This window comes from Talaromyces atroroseus (genome assembly GCF_001907595.1).
Source record: "Talaromyces atroroseus strain IBT 11181 chromosome Unknown scaffold_2, whole genome shotgun sequence".
Taxonomy (NCBI): Eukaryota; Fungi; Ascomycota; class Eurotiomycetes; order Eurotiales; family Trichocomaceae; genus Talaromyces; species Talaromyces atroroseus.
In genome coordinates, this window is record NW_017971434.1 from 1,939,242 (window position 1) to 1,963,930 (window position 24,689).

The following is a 24,689-nucleotide window of genomic DNA, read 5'->3' on the forward strand; positions in this document are numbered from 1 at the left end:
GGTAGAATGGAATGATGGAATGTATAACCTATGCATGCTGGTTTCTCTTATCTCAAAGGGTTTCAGAAAAGGATTCATTCAACCTTTCCGATTTCTTTTGTTGCTTGCAATTGCCAGGTGCATTGGGCATGTGATGGCAGATGAAATGAATGAATGAATGAATGAATGCCATGCATGCATTAAAATTATTGCATGGTGGATGTCGAATATCTCGCTAACACTTACTGTTCCTAACATTCCTCGAGAATGAGCATGCAGCAACTAACGTGATGACAGCCTAAACGAGTCATCGGAGAATAAAAGGGCCAAATTCGGTGCTGCTGATTATGCGGATGACAGATCAGCTGTCAGGAAGAGAAGAGGGTGGCTGGATGCCTGAAAATTCCGGCAGATCTTGACCTGGGGTCATTATTGCCGTGTTAGGAAATTACCGGCCGATTAAGCAAGAACTCTCCGAGCTCACATAGTTAATATGGGTCTATGCATTTGTTGTATTTCTATTACTAAGACTGTGCGAGAAAATAAAAGGTTTGAATCGATCCTCTTACTTGGCAGAGAAATCAAAGAGATGCCAGCTTGTAGTCAACATTGAAATTCCAAATTCGCAGTGCGCGAACAACAAACATAGCACTGCAACGCTGTCAAAATTCTGAAACAGCAGATTCAGATGTCGGCCCGCGCTAGTTTGAGAAGGAGACTGGGCCTATCACAGCCCGCTGTGCCGGCCCCACTCGAACCAGGCCCAGAAGGGTAATCACTGATTCCGTCCAATACCCGTATGCACTAGTAATCTAACGGGTTGATTGATAAAATATGATTGAATGATCAAATCAGATGGTATTCCAGTGTGTGCACAGATCTAAAATGATCCCTGGCATCCATCATCGATGTACATTGTATGGTAGTCTGACTATGCACTGTATCGGCGAGTTCTGCAGACAGTGACACCGCAGTAAGTTGTCTACGGAAACAACGTATTCCGTCGCTTCGAAAAGTCATCATGCCGCATTGCATTCAAATGTTGATTCGCCCGATATGTCTGTCACTCTGTACTCCGTCCTCTACGCAAAATCTTCAGCTCCAAAAAAAAAAAAAGACACACAGTCACTGGTCAGGATCGAAATCGCCCTTAGTCCATAGGTGGTAGGAGACGAAAACCGATCCGAGGCGTCTTTTCTATATATAAATACGCATATAAACCAGTCATACGTCGCAGGGCAGATGCATGACCGTGATTGGCCTGTCTATGCATGACTACGTAATAGCGTACCCCACCCCTGGCGGCTCCGGAACTTAGCCTGGATTTTGGTACCTGAGGCAGGTCGCCAGGTACCTGGCTGACCATTTCCCCATTGCTGGCTCGCATTGGCCGTCGCTTTTGTCACTATTATGTACGGAGTATGCATATAAATGTTCAGAAATTTGGATACAAGTATAAGTATCAATAATTAGACACCGCATATACACCGGGACTAGCAAACTGGCCCCTGGTTGGTTCGCTTTGCCCTAATGTGATTGATCTACCAATGACCGTTGGCGCCATGGAGTGTTCAACGTTGTATATACATACTCTCTCAGCAAAGAGGAACGCAGCAGACAGTAGAAGACTCAAGCTAGCATGGAATACAAGGAAATATTCTAAGATACAGGGATATACTAAGACTGATGAATAACTTAACTAGATGGACATAATGGACCACTTCTACAGCGTACATGCGTACGGTAACAATACCGTGCCGCTTGGGCCGCCCACCCCCACTCCTGCCCTTCCTGCCCTCTCGGCTTCCGCCTTCCCAGCCCGTTCGTTCTTTCCCAAGAAGAAGAAGAAGAAGCCTCTGATCTGCTGCGTGCCTAAAATAAACAACACCTCGTCGCCTCCGCTCCCGCTCTCCCTCGTTCCCTCTCCTCTTCCACTCCCACTCTTCTACCCCCTTCTTCCTCCTCTTCGTTGTTGCCGTCCTTTGGCTTCTTTCACTTCTTGCTCTTTCTTTCTCTTCTCATCCCTTCGTTTGTTCGCCCGCCCTCTCCCCTTTCTCCCTCGCGCCCCTCCCAATCAACTCCATTTGTGAGAGTCGGAGACACTCATCAGTCGGCTGGCCCGCAGTTTTGTCATTGTATCGTCGTCTTCATTGAACCCTTTCCACGCAGTCATCTGCCGATTATCCATCTGTGCCCTCATTGTCTGTGTCTGTGAGGCTGGTCCCTCCAAAGCAACATCAAAAACAGCAACTTAAAACAACGCTAGTTTCGTCACTCCAAAACGGAACAGAGAAGAGAAGACACAAAAATCAAAAGCATCTTCGATCGCGTCATCCTGTATGATTGATCGCTCATTTTTCGATCCTGGTCGTCGTTCGAATCAAGTCTCTGCGCCGTCTTTCTAAATCCTTACCATACCCAACCTCCGGCGGCGGCGGGAAATTCATTATCCTGTTTTTGTTCTGGCTTCTTTGTTATCCACCATCGCATCTCGGCGAGGATCCTCGTTTCAGTATATTTCCAACGTTTTCACGCAATTTGATCTGCAGCGATCCTAGTGACGCGCAAAACACATTCAGATAAGGTATGATACGAAATACCCCTCGTTGCATAACCGGAGGGGAAAGGAGGGAAAAGCGCGTTGCAATGTCTTTGTTGTTGGCTGATCTTTGCGAAAAAGAACTAGACTGAGTTTCTCATTTTCCTGTAGAGGAGATGTACCCCCAACATGGTGCCGTCATGGCACCCCCGCCGCAGAAGCCAGAGACCTTCATGCTATCGAGCGAAGCACAACAAAGTCTTCCTCAAGACGCTCAGGTCGCTCTGCAACAAGTCGATAATCGTAAGCGATTGAAGCCCTTTCGAAGATAGAGCTACTAACGACCTCAAGTTAAATATTTTCTAATATCCGCTCCCGTCGATTGGAGCCCTGATCAATTGATCCGGCGCTTTTTGCTTCCAACGGGCGACTATATTTCTTGCGTGCTCTGGTGGGTAATGTGGAAACTATATTCCGAGCAAGGTGTATTATTATTAGGGAACAGTTCATTATTGACTGTATGATAGGAACAACCTTTTCCATATCTCGGGCACTGACATCGTCCGATGCTTATCCTTTCGTTTCCAGGCCTTCGGGCGCCCCGTTAAAAATTCAAAGAAGTTTGAAGAGGGAATTTTCTCCGATCTGCGCAATCTGAAATCAGGCACGGATGCGTCCCTCGAAGAGCCCAAAAGCCCGTTCCTCGACTTCTTGTACAAGAATAACTGCATTCGCACGCAGAAGAAGCAGAAGGTTTTCTACTGGTATAGTGTCCCACATGACCGTCTGTTCCTCGATGCCTTGGAACGCGATTTGAAAAGGGAGAAGATGGGCCAGGAGGCTACTACGGTGGCAGTTGCAGAGCCGGCTCTTTCCTTTGAGTTCGACTCGTCTCAGTCGCTGTACGAACAGCTCACTAAGGCGCAACAAGCAAATTCATCATCTTTTGCTGCACACGCAAGTACGACATATGGCCAGCCCACTTCTCCAGTCGTTCGGTCCGTTGACGCTATGCCTCCCCCCCAGATGGCCCCGTCGGCAATGACGATGCTCCCCGAGGACAATGGCAATTCAGTTCTATACAACCAAGTCACGATGCCGATGAAACGCGAGAACGATTACGTCCAGATTCCGTATGACCGAAGCGCCAGTATCCCAATCAACCGCCTACACCAACGCCACACATCTATGCCTTCCTACATGGAATACTCCCCTGCTCCGTCTTTCGTTTCGTCTCAGTATGAAGATTATAGCAACCGAGGCATCTCTTTTGAGCCAATCACACCCCCTCAACAGGCCCTCCCCCTAGGTGCTGAGCCCGCATACATTGCCAACGAAGAGACTGGTCTCTACACAGCTATTCCTGATGTCGGCTCCACCGCTTTCAACCCCATGATGCAATTACCACCCTCCAATTTCTCGACTCCGCTGGGTGCGACCTCCCGTCCTTACCAAGGAAATGTCTTCTCCGTTATTGAAGGGTCGCCCACCTATAAGCAACGTCGGCGTCGGTCTTCTATTCCCCCCGGGATCACCAATGCTATTGCTGCTGCCCAGGGCTCAGGCGTGCAGACACAGGCGACAAGCTATGCTGCATACAAACCGAGTGATCTGCGCCGTTCCGTTTCAAATTCTGTAGGTCCTGTTACGGAAGCCGCCGAGTCAAATGACCAACATGCTCCCGGAACCCTGCAAAATGGTTTTTCATCGACTGTTGCATCGCAGAAAGACATGCTGCATGAAGTTTCACGCACGGGCACCCCGCTTCCTAGTCTTGAAGAAGGTGTCGAACAAACGCTTCCGATGATGCAACAGCAAGATGAACTAGCGGCTCTCGCAAATCAGAATGTCGTCGAGGCATCTGTTCCGCATAGTTTGTTGGCTCGAGGCGACCGCCCCGGCCCTGTGCGTCGCGCCAGGAGTGCCACAATGATGGAACTAGGGCCATATCCACAGAAATCACATTCTTGCCCCATTCCTTCCTGTGGTCGCCTCTTCAAGAGGTTAGAACATCTGAAACGGTAAGCTTATTTTCTTGCAGATTATTTCCTAATTTTGCTCTCCTGCAATTTTTCTATTTATACACCATGTTGCGTTTCTGCAATCCTATTGGTCGCACTACTTTCTGCAAGCGCCGAGGCTAATCAAGCACCTAGGCACGTGAGGACCCATACGCAAGAGCGGCCTTATCCCTGCCCTCATTGCAACAAGGCCTTCTCCCGGTCAGATAACCTTGCCCAGTAAGGATACCGCACTTGTCTCTGCTCTCTGCATGCCCAACTAGACGTGGATTTTAATTTGTTGTTTTATTTATAGGCATCGTCGGACTCATGAAACACAACAAGACGGTCAGAGCTCGCAGCACCCCCTGAGCGACGAGTATTTGGAAAATGAAGAGAAGGAGTTTGGCTCTCTTGAAGAAGACTCGCCGGGCTCGGATGGGCCAAGCTTTGTCCACCCGAGTGTAGTCAGTATGTCCACTATGACGCCAATGTCTGCAGCTTCGTCCATGCCCATGCAAGCCTCCATGTCATCGATGGTCGCTCCGCACCTGATTTCACCTCAATATTTGCAGCAGCAAATGTAGAACATATTGGTGTATTAATGTCGAAAAGAAGCTGAGCTTTTGCAATACCGCTACAAAATTTCAGCTGGTGTTGGTTTGAAAAGCAAGGAGCTTCGGACACTTTATATTGTCCCACAAGACTTTCTTCGCTTCCTTGTTACTGATCATAATTTTTTATTTCGTTGTCTTTTTTTTAAGCCGTTTTTACTCTAGAACCTGTCCTTGGTTAATGGTTATGGGTTTGGATTGGCGATACTGGTATGTATGTTCATGTACATGGATTTTGTCTGTATGTGTGTTTGTATGTGTTACCCTAGGAGGGTAAACTAAGCAAATCGATTTCTAAGACTTGCGAAATTGTCCTCGCCTATGTGATCTAAGTTCGACGCTAGAAAAGGTGCCGACCTAAATGTTATTTGCTGTCTATTTGGTATTGCCAGGCAAAAACTGCACAAGAACCTATTTACTTCGCCACCATCACTATATTTCGTTGACAGCCAGCCAAGCAATCAGAGCTCCCCTCATGCAAGGTGAGGAAGATATTGGACTTCTTTATGGCGACATGATCACATTGTATACTTAGCTATTTGACTGCATGCCCAATTAGGTACATACGGCATGTTCCAGAGTAAAGATGTCGTCGACATGTCAGTATCTCTGTTCGCTAGAGAATGTGCTGGAAACAAACAAGAAGAATTCAAACAGAGCGTATTATCACTTTCATTGGATTAAACTGATGCCCTGCATCTCTTCTCTTCTCATTACACTCGGTCCAACCCAAAAGCGAGAAATGAGAGAGAAGTAAGATGACTGCAGAAACAAGGACAATTGCCGATCCTCTTTTTGGATGGTCTTTAGAAGAAGTTCACAATACCTCAAGTGGAGCTGCAACTGCTGATCTGTATGGCAAGATAACCCTTATACATTCGCGAAAAACTTCAATCCTTTCTTCACCAGATGTCGAACTTGGATAAATCCTTTAGGCTTTTTCATGTTGATGCCGTTTCTCTTCCTGGACGGTTGTAGAGGCCGCAACGGGCGAAGAAAAGAAATAGGGCTTGTTTCCAAACAATCCCGTGATGTAAAAGCTTCTCAAATACTTTCCCTGCTTTCCTTACTTTCCCCTCCAGAGTCAGGTCAACTGTGTTCTTTTATCCTGAGCGTGGAGAGGCTACGATTGGGTCAACCCACGACCACACCTTTGATCGGTAAGTAACGGCGCATAGAAGCCAGTTATCATTGTTAGAAATACTGGCATTTTGTTTCTTTTGTGCTTATTAGCTAATCAACAATGAAAGCATCCAGATATGCATTTCCGAAAGGGTTCAGGTTCGCTCCCACGTTGTGGGGGTACGCAGGTTAAGGAGAACCATACCATCGTCGACAATTGGCCCTATACAATAAAGCCTAAGCTTGCCTAGCGAGGAGCACAAGAAGAGTTTGACCGGTGCATGAGTGGAGGGGCGTCAGGCAAGGAGCGCTATGTCGAATGAAGAAGGATTTGAGCGAAAGGGGACTGTTACATAAGATTGTAGGACCTTTATTAAAAACAAGGCGTGTTCACCGCAGTCTGCATCATGAAGAAATAGATCATATGTCTAAGACCTGTCCAGGCGAGAGATATACCACAGTAGAAGATGTCGAAGGAGGTTTATATACCATGACTAAGCAGAGCGAACCACGTGCTGATAACGCGCTTCTTGATACGATTAGACTGGTCACGTGAAAAGCGGATAAGGAGCTGAATCATGAATGACCGCGTTCGATACGGAGGACATTCATTTGCTTATTGCTCATTCATTGTTATCATCCATGCGCTATATGTCTGGAAAAATAATCGTCATCTATCTATATCCATGATCAAATGTGACAGTCCCAGAAATGGTGCGACTTTAAATTCGGAGAACGACAATAATATCACTTGATCTAACTAGATCTATCTAACCCTCCACGAAGGCCGAAGCCCAAGTTGATCCTTCATATTTACGAAGTCTGGTGGGATTTGAGTCCAGATGTCGAGTTCCGATAATAATAATAGTAGTTATTCTCGCATTGCTAATAATGTCGACGTCGACGAGACTTCGCCTCTCGCGTCGTCACCCGTGAAAGCTGACGATGAGTTTCATCGTCAAGTCCGAGAAGAAGATGAAGAGGAAGAGCAGGACATTATGGACGAGGATCCTATTGCGGGGGGCTTTTTGAATGGACTCCAGGACCACGAGGAGTCAAAGAGTACTCTGTATATTTTCTTGCTCACACTCAGTATAGGCGGGTGAGTGTCCCTTTTTCTCGGGTTGATATCCAGGTTTTACTGATATGCAATAAAAGGTTGCAAGTCGTTTGGTCCGTCGAACTTTCCAATGGCTCAGTAAGGACAGCTTATTCTTTTCTCTTGAAGCATCTTCTCTAATTACCTGATAGCCATTTTTACTCTCACTGGGCATGAGCAAGGCCCTACTAGCTATTGTATGGGTTGCTGGCCCCTTAACAGGCACGCTTGTACAGCCCTATATTGGCATTCGAAGTGACAATTGCCGCATTCCTTGGGGTAAGAGGAAGCCTTTTATGATTGTCGGTGGCGCGGCCACGATCCTCTGTTTGATGCTGCTGGCCTGGGTGCGCGAGATTGTGTCAGGTCTGCTCGGGTTATTTGGTGCGGATGCACTGTCAGATGGCGTGAAGATTACTACGATAGTAATTGCTACGATATTGATGTTCTCTTTAGACTTTGCTATTAACACAGGTATGTGTGCGTTCTCTGGGCCATGTTATCGCTTCATTGCTAACCGGATACATAGTTCAAGCCGGTATTCGAGCCTTTATCGTCGACGGTGCGCCAGCACATCAACAAGAGTCAGCGAATGCGTGGGCTGGTCGACTGACAGGCGCCGGCAACATTATAGGGTATATACTTGCATACACAGATTTGCCAAAAGTTTTCCCCTTCTTCGGGAACACGCAGTTCAAGGTCCTCTGTCTGATTGCGAGTTTCTCGCTGGGGTTTACACTGTTGATCAGTTGCATTTATATCAAAGAGCGCGACCCGCGACTCGAGGGACCACCGCCATCGGGCGATCTGGGACTGATTTCCTTTTTCAGAGGCACCATCAAATCCATCCGTGGCCTGCCTCCGCAGATCCGCACGGTGTGCGAAGTGCAACTCGCGGCTTGGATTGGATGGTTCCCCTTCCTCTACTATTCGACGACCTATATCGGTCAAATATATGTGAACCCGATTTTTGAGGAACATCGCAATTTGTCAGACGATGATATTAACAAAGCTTGGGAGGCAGCGACGCGCATTGGTTCCTTTGCTCTTCTCGTCAATGCGATTATATGCTTTACTTCGAATATCGTATTGCCGCTCGTCATCGTGCCTTCATACAACCGGATTGAGGTTCCGGCAGCGGTCCGGGATAGGGAACGAAGCGGATCATTGGCTGATAGTCCGGACAATGTTGTATATGAGTCTTTGCTGGACCATGAGACCAACAGGGGCAACAATGAGACTATAACTTCTACCAATTTGAAGAAGGAGAAGAATAAAACCAAGACAAAATGGGTTTCGACAATGCTCACGAAGCTTCGCATCCCTGGCCTCACCTTGCGACGCACATGGCTCTTTTCACATGTATTGTTTGCACTCTGCATGTTTAGCACATTCTTCATCGCCTCTATTTGGGCAGCGACCGCCGTGATCGGCATCATCGGGATCTCCTGGGCTGTCACTCTATGGGCACCATTTGCGCTGATATCTGCTGAAGTGGCGCAGCGTGATGCCGAGAGACGGCTGAATCGCCTGCAAGCAGAACTCGGCAATGAATATGGGCCGCGTCATGCAAATACTGCGGATAACAGAGACGAAGAGAACGGCAATGTCGATGATAACGACGATATTGAGGCGTCTGCTGTCCCCAGGATTATCGGCGCAGAACCCCAGTCCACCGACCAAGCTGGTATCGTGCTCGGTCTGCATAACGTCGCCATCTCGATGCCACAGATCTTCTCCACGATCGTGAGCAGTCTTATCTTCAGGCTGTTGCAAAAGCCGCGCGGTGAGCCCTGGGATGATAGTGTGGGCTGGGTTATGCGGTTTGGGGGATGTGCCGCTTTGGTGGCTGCGTTTTTGACGAGGAGGCTTGAAGAGAAGCGCGCAAAATAACCCATGTTTATTTATTATTGATTTAAGAACCATTTCTTTGCACTACATTGAATCTTAGAATAAATAGAATCGAGTAGTAAACGCGATAGCTTGCATTGGCTACTGGACAGTGGGCGCGCGGGATCTTGCAGCCAGCTCGCTGATTGGCCGGTTCCCGCAGGCGCCTGCGTTAAGTGAGTGAAGCTTGCGTCGGAAACAAGCGAAGGCCAGATATCCATCAGTTGCACCAGACAACTTGAACCCCCTGCAAGTTCTGGACCATGGACTTTTAATCTATTATTGATCTGTTTATTTTTTTTTCCTTTCTCTTTTCACGTCGCTTTGCTAAGAGTTCTCAGCACTGGGATTATGTGCGCAACACTTGGCGCGGGCGTTTTCCATCATCTGGAGCTCGATAACAACAATCCCATTATCAACGATTAAGTACGACGACAACAGCCACCACCACCGCTTCGGCAGCATCCAGCATTAGCCTGAAGGTGGGATAAGGATATCGAATCTATCAACCAAAATATAATTAAAAGAAATATAAATACCCGACGGAGCCATGGCGGCCAAGTTCGCCTTTGAATTTGCGGGGGATCTCCTGCGTACGTCTCACTTGTGAACGCAATGCTAATGATATTATCCCAACAAGCCCAAGAAGATGCTAACAGACTACTTTAGGCAGAGCGGCAGAAGACTCAGATCCGGAGGATGGTAGGTATTTCATCTTTGTCTTATCGTTGTGTTAAGTGTTGCGTGCGACTGCTGAGACGATTATGATTCATATACAGATGCGCCGGAGCCAGAAAAGAAGGAGTTTTTCAGCTCCTGGGCCTTGTTTATTTTGATCATGCTCTTGATTTGCGCGCTGTTCACAAGTTATATTCTCCAGCAAAGGAAGATCCAGGCTGTTCATGAAACGGTGCTGTCAATATTCGGCGGTGAGTTTGCCACGCTTGTGAAGTTTTTGAAAAAAAGAAAAAAAAAAAAAAAAAAAAAAAAAAGAGAGAGAGAGAGAGAGAGAGAGAGAGAGAGAGAGAGAGAAGAGATTGATATTGACTTGTATCGAACTTAGGGATGTTTGTCGGCCTGATTATTCGATTGACTCCTCCGTCGCCGATTCAAGATAGTGTCACGTTTGACTATCAGTTCTTCTTCAATTTGCTTCTACCGCCGATTATTCTGGCGTCGGGATATGAGCTACACCAGGTCAGTAATGTCGGGAATATTTAGACTTTTCCAAGTGATGATGATGCATTAGAGTTATGTGTTTTGGGACTGACAACGTATAGGCAAATTTCTTTCGCAATATTGGCACTATCTTGACGTTCGCTTTCGCGGGTACATTCATATCGGCAATCGTCTTGGGTCTTATCCTGTATCTATGGACGCGAATTCCCCTGGACGGATTGAACATCAGTTTCGTCGAAGCCATTTCTGTCGGCGCGACTCTCTCGGCCACCGACCCCGTGACCATTCTCGCAATTTTCAATCTATATAAAGTCGAGCCGAAACTGTATACTGTGATCTTTGGCGAGTCGATCTTGAACGATGCCGTCGCCATCGTCTTGTTTGAGACTGCCCAGAAATATGCCGAAAACGATGCGGCGAAGCTTACTGTCCTCAACCTGTTTGAGGCCATTGGGCTTTTCTTACTGGTTTTCTTTGGCAGTATGCTGATCGGAATGCTTGTTGGAGTTGCGACTGCGCTGGGTCTCAAATATACACATGTCCGTCGTATGCCGAAGATCGAAAGCTGTCTGATTGTTTTGATCGCTTATGCAGCCTACTTCTTCTCCAACGGAATCTATCTTTCCGGTGGGTAGTCTTTGCTCTCATGTGTTTTAAAACCAGGCTAACATAAATCCTCATGCAGGCATTGTTTCCCTGCTCTTCTGCGGAATCACGCTTAAACACTACGCTTATTACAACATGTCTCGAAGGACGCAACTCACCACCAAATACCTATTCCAGGTGATGTCGCAACTAAGCGAGAACTTTATCTTCATCTACCTAGGCTTGGATCTTTTTGTTGAATCTGACCTCCAGTTTAAGCCGCTCTTTATCATCGTTGCTGTCGTGGGCATCTGTTTTGCGCGATACCTTTCTGTATTCCCACTATCAAAGGCGGTGAATTGGTTCATTCGCTACCGAGCACGACGGCGTGGAAAGGATGTAGCGGACGAACTACCGTTCTCGTACCAGGCCATGCTGTTCTGGGCGGGATTGCGTGGTGCAGTCGGAGTTGCGCTGGCGGCTGGCATGTCCGGTGTAAACGCACCTGCATTGAGGGCGACGGTGCTGGTCGTGGTCGTGCTGACGGTCATTATATTTGGAGGCACCACTGCCCGTATGCTGGAAATACTTGGAATTCGCACCGGAGTGGTGGAGGAAGTTGACTCGGATGACGAATTCGATATCGAAGTCACTCACGGTGGCACGTACTATAAACGAGCAAACAGCTCTGGCATTGGCTACACCCCGCGTGCCAATGATCGCACAATTCCACTGGACATTGTCGGCGATCGCCCAGGTATACCAACCACGGATAGCTACTCCAGTGGCAACAATCGCCGACCGAGCCCTCCGTCTCGGTCAAGGAGTTCCGTGCGCAAGGCGAATGCATTCCACCCCAAAGATCGCGAAGCGCGTCGAGACCAAACCTCAACCCAGGGACTTCTAGGAGTAGTTTCCGGGAGCAGGAGTGGAAGCGAGATTGGCAGCGATGAGGACATCGCTGCCGTGCGCGGGCAGAACCGAACCGGAAAACAAGTGGGAGTTGATATCGACGATGACTTTGAATTGGACGTTGATCCAATCTCTGACGACGATCTGCCTCCGGCAGCACCATCCACCTCTCGCCTCCGCCGCTCGCCGTCTCAGCCTCAGACCCAAACCCTTAACACATCAAGCAGCGCTTCCCCTGCTCGGCGCGTCGCGGAGCGTGAGCCGATAAGCGCTCGCAATGCGCTTCGGGAACTGTTCTCGGGCGGACCTACAGGCGACCATGCAGAATGGTTCCGACAGTTGGATGAAGACTATATCAAGCCTACGCTGCTTCTCGACCAGTCTAACCATAAAGGACCGGGGGCTGTATGATTTCCGTGCATGTTCTCTGTTCTCTTCTTGCGCTTCTCTTCTAAATTGTTTCTTGGTATACCTATCTAGCTCATGTCGATTACCCCTTTGTCTTTGTTTATGTCAATGTTACCAGTGCCTAACGAGCCTTGATGGTTGATACCTGTCTATATAGAACAGACACACTTGGTGTTTTTGCAGTTGATTATTCTTTTTGTCCCTGCGTATTTTCTATTGTGTTGTATTGTATGGTATTGTTGTATTGTATTCCTCGGCATCGCTCGGTCTAATTTCCCGCAGCCACATCAAGCCACGCCGAAAAGAGTCTGTGGGCGCTGGCAATAGAAGCAACCAAAAAAAAAATAAAAAGAAAAGAATTATTCCAATGTGGCAATCAGCTGTCACCGACAATCCTGCCATGCATAGCACAAAATGAATCAGAGAAGTCGCGTATTGCCGGCAATCAGCGTGCATGACATCAGTATTCGGGGTATGCGGTCCGTCACGGGTACTAATACGCGGACTGTTACACACAATACGCGCCGAGTTGAATTACATTTGCGTGGTAGACGGTGCATCCCGTAACTGTATTTCGGTTACCGTACGGCGGGCAACGGCGCAGCAATGGCATTCCCTTAAGCAAAACCTCCTAAGGGAAGTCGTCGGCATCATGCAAAGGGGAGCGAAAAAGTATGGGCAAACAACAGAAACCAGCCAAGCGAATTGGATCATCAGTCGCTCGATAGTTTCTGCATCCTCCATCCCCCGCCCATTCCTTCTTTCCTTTTCTTCCCTTTCCACCGTCCGCCTGCCCCTGCCACCAGCCCCATCACCACAACCAGACTGACGAATAACTTCACTCACTCACTCAGTCTCGCCCTCTCTCTCTTTTTCTCTGCGTACTACCTACGTACACCACGACAGCGCTCTACTCGCGCGCATATCCAGCCTCCCTGCGCCAGCACACGCCGCCTTGGAAATTGCAGTTACAAACACACCAAATAAACCCCAGCACCGCAGCGGACTGCACGAAACGCCGCCGCAGCCGGGTCGCAACAACGTTTCGGTCGGCCCTGCCTTTGACCGCACTGGCATCGCTCCAACAAAGCCCAACACCCAACGCAGAACTCGCGCGGACTTTTTCTTCCTTCCATCACTTGCCAGGTATACATCCTATCATCGTCAAACCCACCACCACCATCATCACCATCACCATCACCATCACCATCACCATTGTCACTGCCATTGCCGTTGCCATCGTCTTTTGATGATGAGGCTGGGCGGTTCACTTCAGGATACGTAGTCTAACCCGCCAGCTGGCACAGAATCCATCCATGGCTCGCATCCACCGCCCGAGATAAATTAGCCACAGTCCCATCACGCACGCTCTCAAGATACGTCCTTCTGTCTGTCTGCATCATGTCGGGGGCTCCACCACCATACAGCTTACGCTCTCCTCCTCCGCCCGCTCAGCAACCCAACTACGCCTCCTACTCTTCATCCCCCCCGAAAAGCCGCTCGTATTATCCCAACTCCGATCAATACCAGCAACACCCTCCTCCCGAGACGCCCCAGCCCTATGCTTCGTCCTTTTCCCGCAGCCCGCACTTCGTCCATGCCAGCTCTCCGCTGTCCAACACGCTGCCTCCCTTGAACGGCGCTCCCCATTCGGACGCTTCGCCTCCCTATCCAGGTCACGGCGCTGCCACTTATTCTTTGCCCCGGATACATCCTGGCCACGGCATGTCGGATACTCACTCTGCCCCTCCGTATGGGCAGTCACATTCTCACCGTCATGACAGTCATCTGTTATCCCCAAAGAAGGAGCCGGGCACTTCCTTCATCTCTGCTCGTGAAAATGGATTCGCCGCTCACTCACCGGTGATCCGTCCACCTTCGCCGAAGGAATCTGTAAGTTAATCAGCGTCCCTGTTGGGACCATCTCCCCGTATCTTTTTTTTTTTCTCTCTCTAACCACAAACAGAAACCTGCACGTGCGGCCGACCCAATGTCTTTCGCAAGCATTCTCTCCGAGCCTGCCGACGAAATGCCCCCTCGACGCGTTTCACCAGCTGCTCCTGTCCCTGCCCAGCCTATATCCGTCTCAAAGAAACCAGAGCTGACTCCAGTAATGCCTCTTCCCAGGCTGGAAAAGAAACCCAGTCTGGAAAAGCGACAGCACATCGTTGATCGTGACGATGCAGCATCTTTCCGTTCTCGAGAAAACGGTACTATAAAAGAAGCGCCAAGGCCCATCGTTCAGGCGCGTCCTCCTCCTGTCAAAGTGCCACGTTTGACACAGAAGGACCATGAAGCTATCGAGCGTAACATTGCAGAGATTGACAGAGCCGAAAAGAGTGATCTGGAAGATGATTTTGGCTTCGAGGCCGAGTTTCAGCTTTTCCTCGCCAGAAGCAAGAAGCGAGCAATGGACGCTGACATCCTAGAGTCTCACAAGTGCAAGGTACGTATTCCTATATCATCGTCTTGTGTGGGAGAGTTCAGTATAGCTAATTTTTCTACTGAAATTAGCGCCGTCGCAATGACTTTCTCATGAAACTGAGCGCAAATTTTGCGACCGGCGCCGAAGCTGGTTCTGAGCGTTTCCGGAAAGCGAACGAGCATGAGGTTATCGCTGAGGTCCAGCGGAAGGAAATCCAAGACGAAAAAGAGCGTAAGAAGGATATGCAGCGAAAGCGTCGTCGCGAGAACACTGTGCGACTCGAGACAGCCAAGAAACTCGAGGCAGAACGCAGGGCTAAGCGTACATTCGATCCTGTGGAGAAGGAGAAACTTCTACGTGAAGCTGAAAAGGCCCAAAAGAAAATCAAAGGCGTCAAACGCGCTCTTGAGAAGGGAAACCAACCTGCGGAGATCAGTGAAGTCACGCCTCTTGCTCCTAACATGGAAGGCGGCATTACAAGCTCATTCCACATCAGCAAAGGAGGATCCCCATCCACAAAGAAGAGACCCGCTCGTTCTGCTCCTTCGTCCCGCCCTAAGAAATCGAAAGAGAAGAAGCAAGCTGAAAAAGATGCTGCTGAGATGGCTTATGCGGCTGCTGAGAGGGAGGAGCTCATAGCAATTGCACCCAAAGATGAATTTCGCCCATCTGCTCTCAGGAAAGAGGCTAAGGGACTGCGTTCGAAAGAGACCACGCCAACTCCTGCGAATGCCTACGAAACCAAAGGCTTCAACCAAATCTATGAGCAAATCTGGCGCGACATTGCTAGGAAGGACATTCCAAAGGTCTATCGCATCAAGACCATGTCTCTCAGCACTCGCCAGGAGAATCTGCGCAAGACAGCCCAGTTGGCTAGCAAACAATCTCGCAAATGGCAAGAACGTACCAACAAGAGTATGAAGGATACGCAAGCACGAGCCAAGCGTACCATGCGTGAAATGATGTCTTTCTGGAAGAGAAACGAGCGTGAAGAGCGAGATTTGCGCCGTATGGCAGAGAAACAAGAGCTAGAAATGGCCAAGCGAGCAGAAGCCGATCGAGAGGCAAATCGTCAGAAGCGCAAGCTCAACTTTCTTATCTCCCAGACAGAGCTTTACTCTCACTTTATCGGTCGTAAAATCAAAACCGATGAAGCACAAGGTGCAGCTACAGCTGATGCCTCGGTTGATTCTACCGGAGAGACCATCCAGCCAGGCAAGCCAAATGCTCACGTTGTTGATTTGCCCAACAGCGTAGCGGACATGAAAACTGGGGTCACCAATTTCGAGGATCTCGATTTCGATGCGGAGGACGAAACAGAACTTCGCAGGGCTGCCATGGCCAACGCCCAAAACGCAGTGGAAGAGGCCCAGGCTCGTGCGCGTGCTTTCAACAATGAAGAAGACCCAATGGCAGCGCTCGATGAAGGGGAGATGAATTTTCAGAACCCGACTAGCTTGGGTGACATCCAGATTTCACAGCCAAATATGCTCACTGCTCAGCTGAAGGAGTACCAACTGAAAGGTCTCAATTGGCTAGTCAACCTCTACGAACAAGGTATCAACGGAATCTTGGCAGACGAGATGGGTCTCGGAAAAACAGTCCAGTCAATTTCTGTTATGGCCTATCTTGCTGAGGTACACAACATTTGGGGTCCATTCCTGGTCATTGCTCCGGCATCAACACTCCACAATTGGCAGCAGGAAATTACCAAGTTCGTTCCAGACATCAAAGTGCTTCCGTACTGGGGTTCTGCGAAAGATCGCAAGATTTTGCGTAAATTCTGGGACCGTAAGCATCTTACGTACACCAGGGAGTCGGAGTTTCACGTGCTGGTGACGTCTTATCAGTTAGTTGTCTTGGATGCTCAGTACTTCCAAAAAGTCAAATGGCAATATATGATTCTCGATGAAGCCCAGGCTATCAAGTCATCACAGAGTTCACGATGGAAGAATCTTTTGGGATTCTCTTGCCGTAACCGGCTCTTGCTCACGGGTACTCCTATCCAGAACAACATGCAAGAATTGTGGGCTCTGCTGCATTTCATCATGCCTACGCTATTCGACTCGCATGACGAGTTTAGTGAATGGTTCTCCAAGGACATCGAGAGTCATGCTCAGAGTAACACGAAACTCAACGAGGATCAACTCAGGCGTCTTCATATGATCCTTAAGCCATTTATGCTCCGTCGTGTGAAGAAACACGTGCAGCAGGAGTTGGGTGACAAGGTTGAAAAGGATGTCTTCTGTGACCTGACATACCGGCAGCGAGCTTACTATTCTAACTTGAGGAACCGTGTCAGCATCATGGATCTAATTGAGAAGGCCGCTGTTGGTGACGAGGCGGACAGCACTACCTTGATGAATCTCGTGATGCAATTCCGCAAGGTTTGCAACCATCCAGATTTGTTCGAGCGTGCCGACACTCGATCTCCATTGGCCATAGCACATTTTGCCGAAACTGCATCCTTCTTAAGAGAAGGACACAGTGTGGATGTACGCTATTCGACTCGCAGTCTCATTGACTATGAACTTCCTCGCCTGCTTTGTAGTGACGAAGGGCGCATTGATGTTGCCGGTCCGCGCAACCAAAAAGCCGGTTTCCGAAACAAGTACCTCTCACAGCTCATGAATATCTGGACGCCAGAAAACATCAAGAGAAGTGTTGCCGAGGATCAGGCCTTTTCGTTCTTGCGCTTTGCCGATGTCTCTCCTGATGAGGCGTATGAAGCGTCGCATCTTGGGCTCTTTGAACGTGCTGTCCGTCGACGCGGAGTGCCAAACCGTCTATCGCGGCTCAGTGTTGCCTACGACAAATCTGACGAGGATGATTTTAATTCAATCCTCCGGCATTCGCTCTTCCAAGTTGTCAATCGTAATGATCAGACTGCCGTCTACGACTCAACTACAGAGGGGTACATGCGAGAACTCTTGACTGTTTCGCGTAGGACCTTTGACAGAGAGGGTTTGGCCACCATCGAACCTGCAGCTATTCCTGTCGCAGCTGCACCGCCAATCACCATATCTTGTTCCGGGCAGGCAGCGATCAAAGAGACTCAAGACATACTGTATAATGTGCCCGCTCGGCGAGCACTCTTCGCAATCCAGAGTCGACAATTGGACGAGCAGATTGTCGAAAAGAAACTGGACCCTACTCCTTATTCGCATTCTCCAATGCTGCCTGAACCAATCTCGTCCAAGGGCCGTTACACCAAGATTGAAATACCGTCCATGAGGCGCTTCGTGACAGACTCTGGCAAGTTGGCTAAACTAGACGAGCTACTTCGCGAGCTCAAGAATGGCGGCCACCGTGTCTTGTTGTACTTCCAAATGACCCGCATGATTGACTTGATGGAAGAATACTTGACTTATCGCAACTACAAGTACTGTCGACTTGATGGAAGCACTAAGCTTGAAGACCGTCGTGACACTGTTGCAGACTTCCAGCATCGTCCGGAAATATTTGTATTTTTACTTTCGACACGTGCCGGTGGTCTCGGTATCAATCTTACGGCTGCAGATACCGTCATTTTCTACGATTCCGATTGGAATCCCACCATTGATTCTCAAGCGATGGACAGAGCTCATCGTTTGGGTCAAACACGACAAGTCACAGTCTATCGACTCATCACTCGCGGCACAATTGAGGAGCGAATTCGCAAGCGTGCTTTGCAGAAGGAAGAAGTGCAACGAGTCGTCATCTCTGGTGGTGCTGCTGGCGGTGTTGACTTCAACACTCGTCATCGCGAGAACCGCACTAAAGACATTGCTATGTGGCTTGCGGACGACGAACAAGCCGAGTTGTTGGAACAAAAGGAGCGAGAAGCGCTAGAACGCGGCGAGGATCTAGCCGTAAAGAAGGGAAAGAAGGCCCAACCTAAGAAGAAGAAGGATCTCACATTAGATGATATGTACCACGAGGGTAAGTCATAGTCTTTCTGCATGTGTATACATATCCGCATCAATAACTAACGTTTGATGTTCTACAGGCGAAGGACATTTCGACGATGTCAGTGCAAAGCCCTCTGGAGCTGCAACACCTGTTTCAGGTGAAGCTTCTGCTGCCGCTGCTGCTGCTGCTGCAGGCACGCCGACGTCCCCTTTGAACAATAGGAAACGCAGTAAATCAACAAAGGGGCCTTCCAAGCGCGCAAAGACGACCAAGGAACGTTTGCGACTTATTGATGGTGACCACGATCCTATAGATGAGTGATGACGCAGGGAAAACAAAAGTTATTTCCTTTTATTCTCTCTCTCTCGCTATACATTCGTTTTCTTTGCCTATCACGCCTGCATTTGTCTCGTTTGTCGGACATACACATGACTTTATTTGTCAGAAGGTTGTTGTTTTTTTTTTCTTTCTACCATTTGCCGGAGCATTGAAGAATCGACCCTTTGAAAAAGAAAAAAAAAAAACACCCAAAAAGATTTTGTTTAAATGGACGATTAGACTCGGGAGTTTTGTTTTACTACTAACTTGAGTTGATACGAGTATTCAATGCTGTCGGTTTTGTTTATTACTTTCTATTCATAATCATTTGTGTGTTGTTCCCATTCTTGCCTTTGTTTATTATTTGTCTTGTATTCATTCTACGACGAGAAGAGCAGCGACATGGGAGATTTGTTCATTTGATTTGTTCGTCTTTCTTCTTTCTTTTTTACTTTTTTCTTTTAGAATCGGTATGGAAGGTACTTGGCTTTTTACTATTACTATTATCATAACTATTGTATGATTAACTAGTTACTGCTATATTATTACTACTACTGCAAAGTTCACAGATGAGTTATAACTATGGCTAGCAATATACGGTTTCGGGCTCATCTTCTCTCTCTTTTCCTATAACTTGAGGCGTCTGTTATGACAATCAATATACTGAACAAAGACCCTCCCTATATAAGCCACTCTCTACCTTTATCCATTACATACGACCATAGGGTGTGGAAAACAGGGCTTCCCGTCCGCTCAGCCGTACTTAAGCCACACGCCGGCCGGTTAGTAGTTGGGTGGGTGACCACCAGCGAATCCCGTCTGTTGTATGTTTTTGACACTTTTTTTTTTTCATTTTTCATTCTTTCTTACCCATTTCCAGCCTTTCCGGGTACTTCTCACCAGAGCCAGGAATTGCTGATATGGATGGCTTCGGCTAAACTTTCCCATGTCGATCGATACCCACTCTTCCCAAGTCCTGATTTTATCCGTAAATCAAAACGTATGGTCTGCTACTGCTACATGATAGCTATCTCCGGTTTTCCACTCAGTTCTGTGTACTAACGATTTCGGGTATATCGTCGTAGTGACAACTGTCCGGTCCGGATTAAGTTACGTTCCCCCCCCCCCAAAGATGCTGTCAGCAACGCATCGAGTGTATAAGGGTTAGTCCCTCCGGACGTATGATATCATTCATTGATATATAGATAAGAAAGCGAGTGGAGGTGCTTGAGATTGAAGAGAATAGAACAGCACAAGGCTACGTACATGAAGCCAACTGTCAAACCAACTATTCTTCCTCCGACTGGTAAGTCAAGGGAAGCACTACGATACGCGAGATAATGTAAGGGTTAGGGAATGGAACTCCGAGTACATTAACAATTTTGCGAACCATGGGCGTGTGTGGCTGACACGTCAACATTGCAATGCGCAATTGGCACTTAGATCCATCGAATGCAGACCAACTGTGGTGGTTGCACATCTAAGTAAAGATTGCGAGAGACCTTTGCACGAATTATATATCATTTGGCCTGGCCTTACAGGCTAGCTGATCGAGACGAACCTTCTCTTTCGTGGCGGTGTTTTCTTTCCTTCTTGTCTTCATGCTTATGACCGTCGCAATTTCTCATGTCGTTGACAGCTGGTTTATGTTTGTGCTCCTCAGGGCTCTCGGCTTCAAACTTCTCTTGCGATGCTGTAACTTTGGCTCCAAACGCTCGCCGGAGTTTTGTAACCTGCTCCTGCAGACCTTGTATCTCGAAGTTCTTGGCTTCAAGCACTTTCTCGGCCTTCTGAATTTTAGAATATAGCTCAAGAACTCTCAACTCCAATGTTATTTTTTTGCGTTTCTATGTCCTTGCATGCAGAGAATAGCTCTTCCTCCAAAGGTCTATCGCGGCTGTCCATGGATTGCTCTAGTGAAGCAACTTCGCCCCGCCAATAGATGATGTCATCCTCAAGCCCACTGCTCTTTTCTTGTTCACTAGCGGTAGAACTAACGCGAAGAATTAGATTGGAGTTCCATGTTCGAGTTGGATGACCTACCTGTCAACTTTGGTCCTCCACATGGCCGGGAAATGCGGGGAACAACATAAACCCTAACACTTCCCTAGATCTGAGGTGACTAAGGCGATGCGGGACCTTTGTGAGATTATTTGGAAGTAGGGAGGTTTTCACTTTAGGCGCAAGGGAACTGCTGTATGTCCGAAACTACCAATCCTCAGTGGAGGCTCAGAGTCAGTGAGATGGCCGATGTATGGCACGATTTACATGTCAGGGCAAGCTTAATGTACGGCTATGTTTTAAGATTGGTCCCTTTTTCTTTCTATTCACCACAAGTAGCACATACCCGATGGAGATATTTATCTGTCACCGATTGTGCAAAACTTGATTAACTTGCGTGTCTCAAGCAAGACTCAATCAGAGATATACCGTAAAATCCGCGATATTCCTGAGGGAAATTCCTTGACAAGACATCGGAGTTATTACCACTGGCAGAAAGCAAATGGCGAGATATGGCAATTAAACTCCGATTCCTTAGTATTAGCTACAATAGTTCTTTCTAAGGATAGTAAGTATCGAGATTATCATGCCATCTTCACAGCAGGAAACGTAAGGACATTAGTAATGGGTTCGACATTTGAAACAAACAGTGGTAGTTCATCTCTGTTCGTAGTACTAGCTGATCTTAAAGGTACTGACGTTTTCATTGCATGCTGTCTCATAGACCTTATAAAACATAGTTCAAAATAAATCAGCAGAAAAAAGGTCCATCCATAGAGCCTCCGGCGCAATGACATATGCCATTAAGCCGCTAATAATAGACTTAAAGTATTAAGATATGCTCATCTATTCTTTCCCTGTAATTATTCTTATCCATATACGGGGTGAAGCCGTATTCCATGGTGTTCCGGAGAGGGGCAGGTGTTTCAACACTGAAAACAGCAAGAATTAAAGCAGCAATAGACTTGATGAGCACTACCATGTTTAAGCTGTTGTAATGTTTTTTATTATTTTCTCATATTTTTGCTCCAATTTACCATAGATTACTCTTTTGCGGGGACCTGAATTCGGGGAACTCTTCATTTCACCCTCGGCTATACTTACCATTTGATCAGAGCTGACCGATCATAGACTATCTGGATATATCGCTCATACGGCTAGTTACACAACCGGGGGGCTTCCTTTAATAATTTGGTAAGATCATGATATCGCTTGGACAGGTCCGATTCGACATGTGATTGTGCAGTAACGTATTCCGCGTGGCCTTGCAGTTATTACCATTCTATCTTTTCACTTTTGCTTTTTCTTCAGCCTTAGTTGATACCATCAATGCTCGAATTGAAATACGGGGTGAAAGGTGCTAAGGCGATGGTCCACGTCTTGAAGACCATTACAAGATACCTCCGTGGCAATTCGTTCTCTTTTCCGGCAGCCTTACGCAGCGTAAAATGCAGCTTTGAATAAAATTCCAAAGCACCGAAAAGACCTTGACTTCGATAGCCTTCGCAGGGAACTCAAGCATATTCAATCTGGGCGGATACTATTCTCAAACGGACCGCTAATGTTTGAAAAGGCCGGCTTTAAAAATGCTGTTTGCCCGTCTCCAGATAACAAAATTCTTGAAATAAATCATCAACTAGCAGAAAGGAACGCCGATCATGGCAATGTCCCGGAGATTGAAGACGGGAGAGACTCTGATAATGTCAGGGCCGGCGTGAGTAGCCACGAGGGCAGCCACGTCGCCGACTATGAGAGCATCGACGACGACGACGACGACGAGGATGATGACGACCGCGATGGTGACAGCGAAACGGAGGATGAGGGCAACTGCAGTTTCATCTTGGTACGTGATCGTCAAGAAAGCGAATCCGGGAATGGACCAATTACACTCCAGCAGCAGAGCCGAGCAGCCCAGGCCAGAGAAGAGGTGTGTCCCCTTGAGGTTCCTGAGATGCCTGAAACTTCTGAGGAACTTGAAGAATCGGAGGTGCCTGATGCGGGAAGGGCCCAAGACAAGGGCTGAGGATAAACACCGCGGCTGTGCCCGCAAGTGACACTAAAAGCTATATTTAATAGGACAACAATTGCTTTGATGAATCCTCGGACCCCGCCTCCCCCATACCCAAACTTCCCAGCATCGTGAACAGGATATGCAGTAAAGAAGACAAGTTCCAAGAAGATATCCCTCAGAGTAAGCTGATAGAGGACACTAAGGGCTCCGAGCTGCGAGTGCTGGTCCAAAGCTATACATCTTATAGAGAATGCAAAATACATAGCTGCGCGTTGCCAATGCATAAAGTAGATGTATTGGACTACCTAGGGCGCAGTTCTCGAGAATATCAAGCATGGAGTGAAGGGAAAGAAATCAGGAAGTCTCTGAGATTATGTGGGTCTTTATACTCTTCTTTATACCTTATACCTTTCCTTATAGGGCTCTAATGCTTCCTTGTTGAGGTTATCCCTAGTTCCGGCACCGCGCTTAGGGTTTGATATCTGCGCAGGGATGATTGCCGATTCTAGAAAAAAAAAAAAAAAAAAACCTCAAGGCGTCAGACCGTCACATAGCTATATATGCAGCGGGCAGGGTCAAAAGATAGATATTATAACACTTCAGTGCTTGTATGGATAGACCCTAAACGCAAAGGGAGAATGACTATGAAAAAGCTGAATAGCTTTAACTCTGCTGTTATTATTACTAATTTCGATCATTTGCCTCCATAATCTCGATTTACATGTGATACTTTCATACATAGAAAAGTCATCTTAAACGTTATTCTACAGAGAATATTTCTAGAAACTGTATAACATAGGTAGGCACCACAACTGCTTCATTTGACAGGTTCCTGAACGCCATAATTTTAAAGTGGCAGTATATATTCGAATGATGCATACTTACGGCTACCTATTGCACTTTTTCCCCCTTGCTCTAGAACCAGCCACAAACTGACGGGCCTCCAGGGCTTTTTCCGGGCCCGTATTCTTCTTTTGAAGGAATTCGGCTTAATCTTACATCGCTAATCAAGAACGATTGAATAATGAATAATAAATAATAACAATGATCATTAAATCAATTCCATCGTAAGAACCTAATCCAAGTACCCACACATCCAAGTGTCCCCGAAAACGTCGATCAAGATCACACTTCAGTCGCGATCTTTACCCTCTGGCCGCCCAATCCATCTGTCTTCCCATGATAGCCGTCAGACTGAGCTCGCACACCGCGCATAGCCACATTTTTTTTTTCAAAGACCGAAAAGTGTATCTTCGATTCCTCTCACGCTGTATTCGACTTGACTTACGACACTTGCACCAAGGATTATCCGACCTGTAACCCTCCCAGTCGTCTGCTACTTGTCTTCCGCACCCTCCCTGGCAATAGACATAGTACCTGTTAAGATTTCCGTTCTTGTTTGTCCACGCCTTGCGCCTCTGCATCTTTTCACCGCAACACTTTGCCCCGGGAGGAAACAACCGACGGGGACGGCATGGTTGACGTGGTCGAAACATGTTTCCCACCGTATAGAGTTCGACACAATTGTGGAATTCGACAATGAGAAGGGCGTCCGTCTTTCAGGCTTTTTATATACCACCACAACCCCGCCACGTCATCACACACTGCCACGTCTCTATTCAGATGTCAGCTGTTTACCCCGCGGGACACCATCTTTTATGAGAAGCCAATCACGGTGTAATCTTAGCGATTCACAAATGCGTCTGGCTTTTTCCG

General features: G+C 47.7%; 5 protein-coding genes across 5 annotated transcripts, besides 3 other annotated features; all 5 read left to right on the forward strand.

Annotated features, from left to right (window-relative positions):
- Window positions 1-2,718: 2,718 nt before the first annotated feature.
- On the forward strand, window positions 2,719-5,105 carry UA08_02786 (Transcription factor steA; the record flags this gene model as incomplete). Its single annotated transcript, XM_020264866.1, has 4 exons — window positions 2,719-2,821; window positions 2,870-2,969; window positions 3,046-4,539; window positions 4,835-5,105. The coding sequence occupies 4 exons, from the start codon at window positions 2,719-2,721 to the stop codon at window positions 5,103-5,105; spliced, it is 1,968 nt and encodes a 655-aa protein (XP_020122250.1).
- A 1,991-nt stretch (window positions 5,106-7,096) lies between these two features.
- On the forward strand, window positions 7,097-9,246 carry UA08_02787 (hypothetical protein; the record flags this gene model as incomplete). Its single annotated transcript, XM_020264867.1, has 4 exons — window positions 7,097-7,356; window positions 7,413-7,452; window positions 7,506-7,827; window positions 7,883-9,246. 4 exons carry the CDS (start codon window positions 7,097-7,099, stop codon window positions 9,244-9,246), a joined length of 1,986 nt encoding a protein of 661 aa, XP_020122253.1.
- A 547-nt stretch (window positions 9,247-9,793) lies between these two features.
- Window positions 9,794-12,330, forward strand: UA08_02788 (hypothetical protein; the record flags this gene model as incomplete). The annotated part of the gene is made up of 6 exons (XM_020264868.1): window positions 9,794-9,836; window positions 9,913-9,945; window positions 10,023-10,172; window positions 10,307-10,440; window positions 10,524-11,049; window positions 11,108-12,330. The coding sequence occupies 6 exons, from the start codon at window positions 9,794-9,796 to the stop codon at window positions 12,328-12,330; spliced, it is 2,109 nt and encodes a 702-aa protein (XP_020122252.1).
- Window positions 12,331-13,482: 1,152 nt separating this feature from the next.
- Window positions 13,483-13,568: a repeat region (Identified by RepeatMasker using a combination of RepBase library and repeat library created with RepeatScout).
- A 160-nt stretch (window positions 13,569-13,728) lies between these two features.
- On the forward strand, window positions 13,729-18,964 carry UA08_02789 (putative DNA helicase ino80; the record flags this gene model as incomplete). The annotated part of the gene is made up of 4 exons (XM_020264869.1): window positions 13,729-14,220; window positions 14,294-14,773; window positions 14,842-18,673; window positions 18,741-18,964. 4 exons carry the CDS (start codon window positions 13,729-13,731, stop codon window positions 18,962-18,964), a joined length of 5,028 nt encoding a protein of 1,675 aa, XP_020122259.1.
- A 680-nt stretch (window positions 18,965-19,644) lies between these two features.
- Window positions 19,645-19,907: a repeat region (Identified by RepeatMasker using a combination of RepBase library and repeat library created with RepeatScout).
- Window positions 19,908-22,523: 2,616 nt separating this feature from the next.
- Window positions 22,524-22,985, forward strand: UA08_02790 (hypothetical protein; the record flags this gene model as incomplete). The annotated part of the gene is made up of 1 exon (XM_020264871.1): window positions 22,524-22,985. The coding sequence occupies one exon, from the start codon at window positions 22,524-22,526 to the stop codon at window positions 22,983-22,985; it is 462 nt and encodes a 153-aa protein (XP_020122258.1).
- Window positions 22,687-22,790: a repeat region (Identified by RepeatMasker using a combination of RepBase library and repeat library created with RepeatScout).
- Window positions 22,986-24,689: the final 1,704 nt, after the last annotated feature.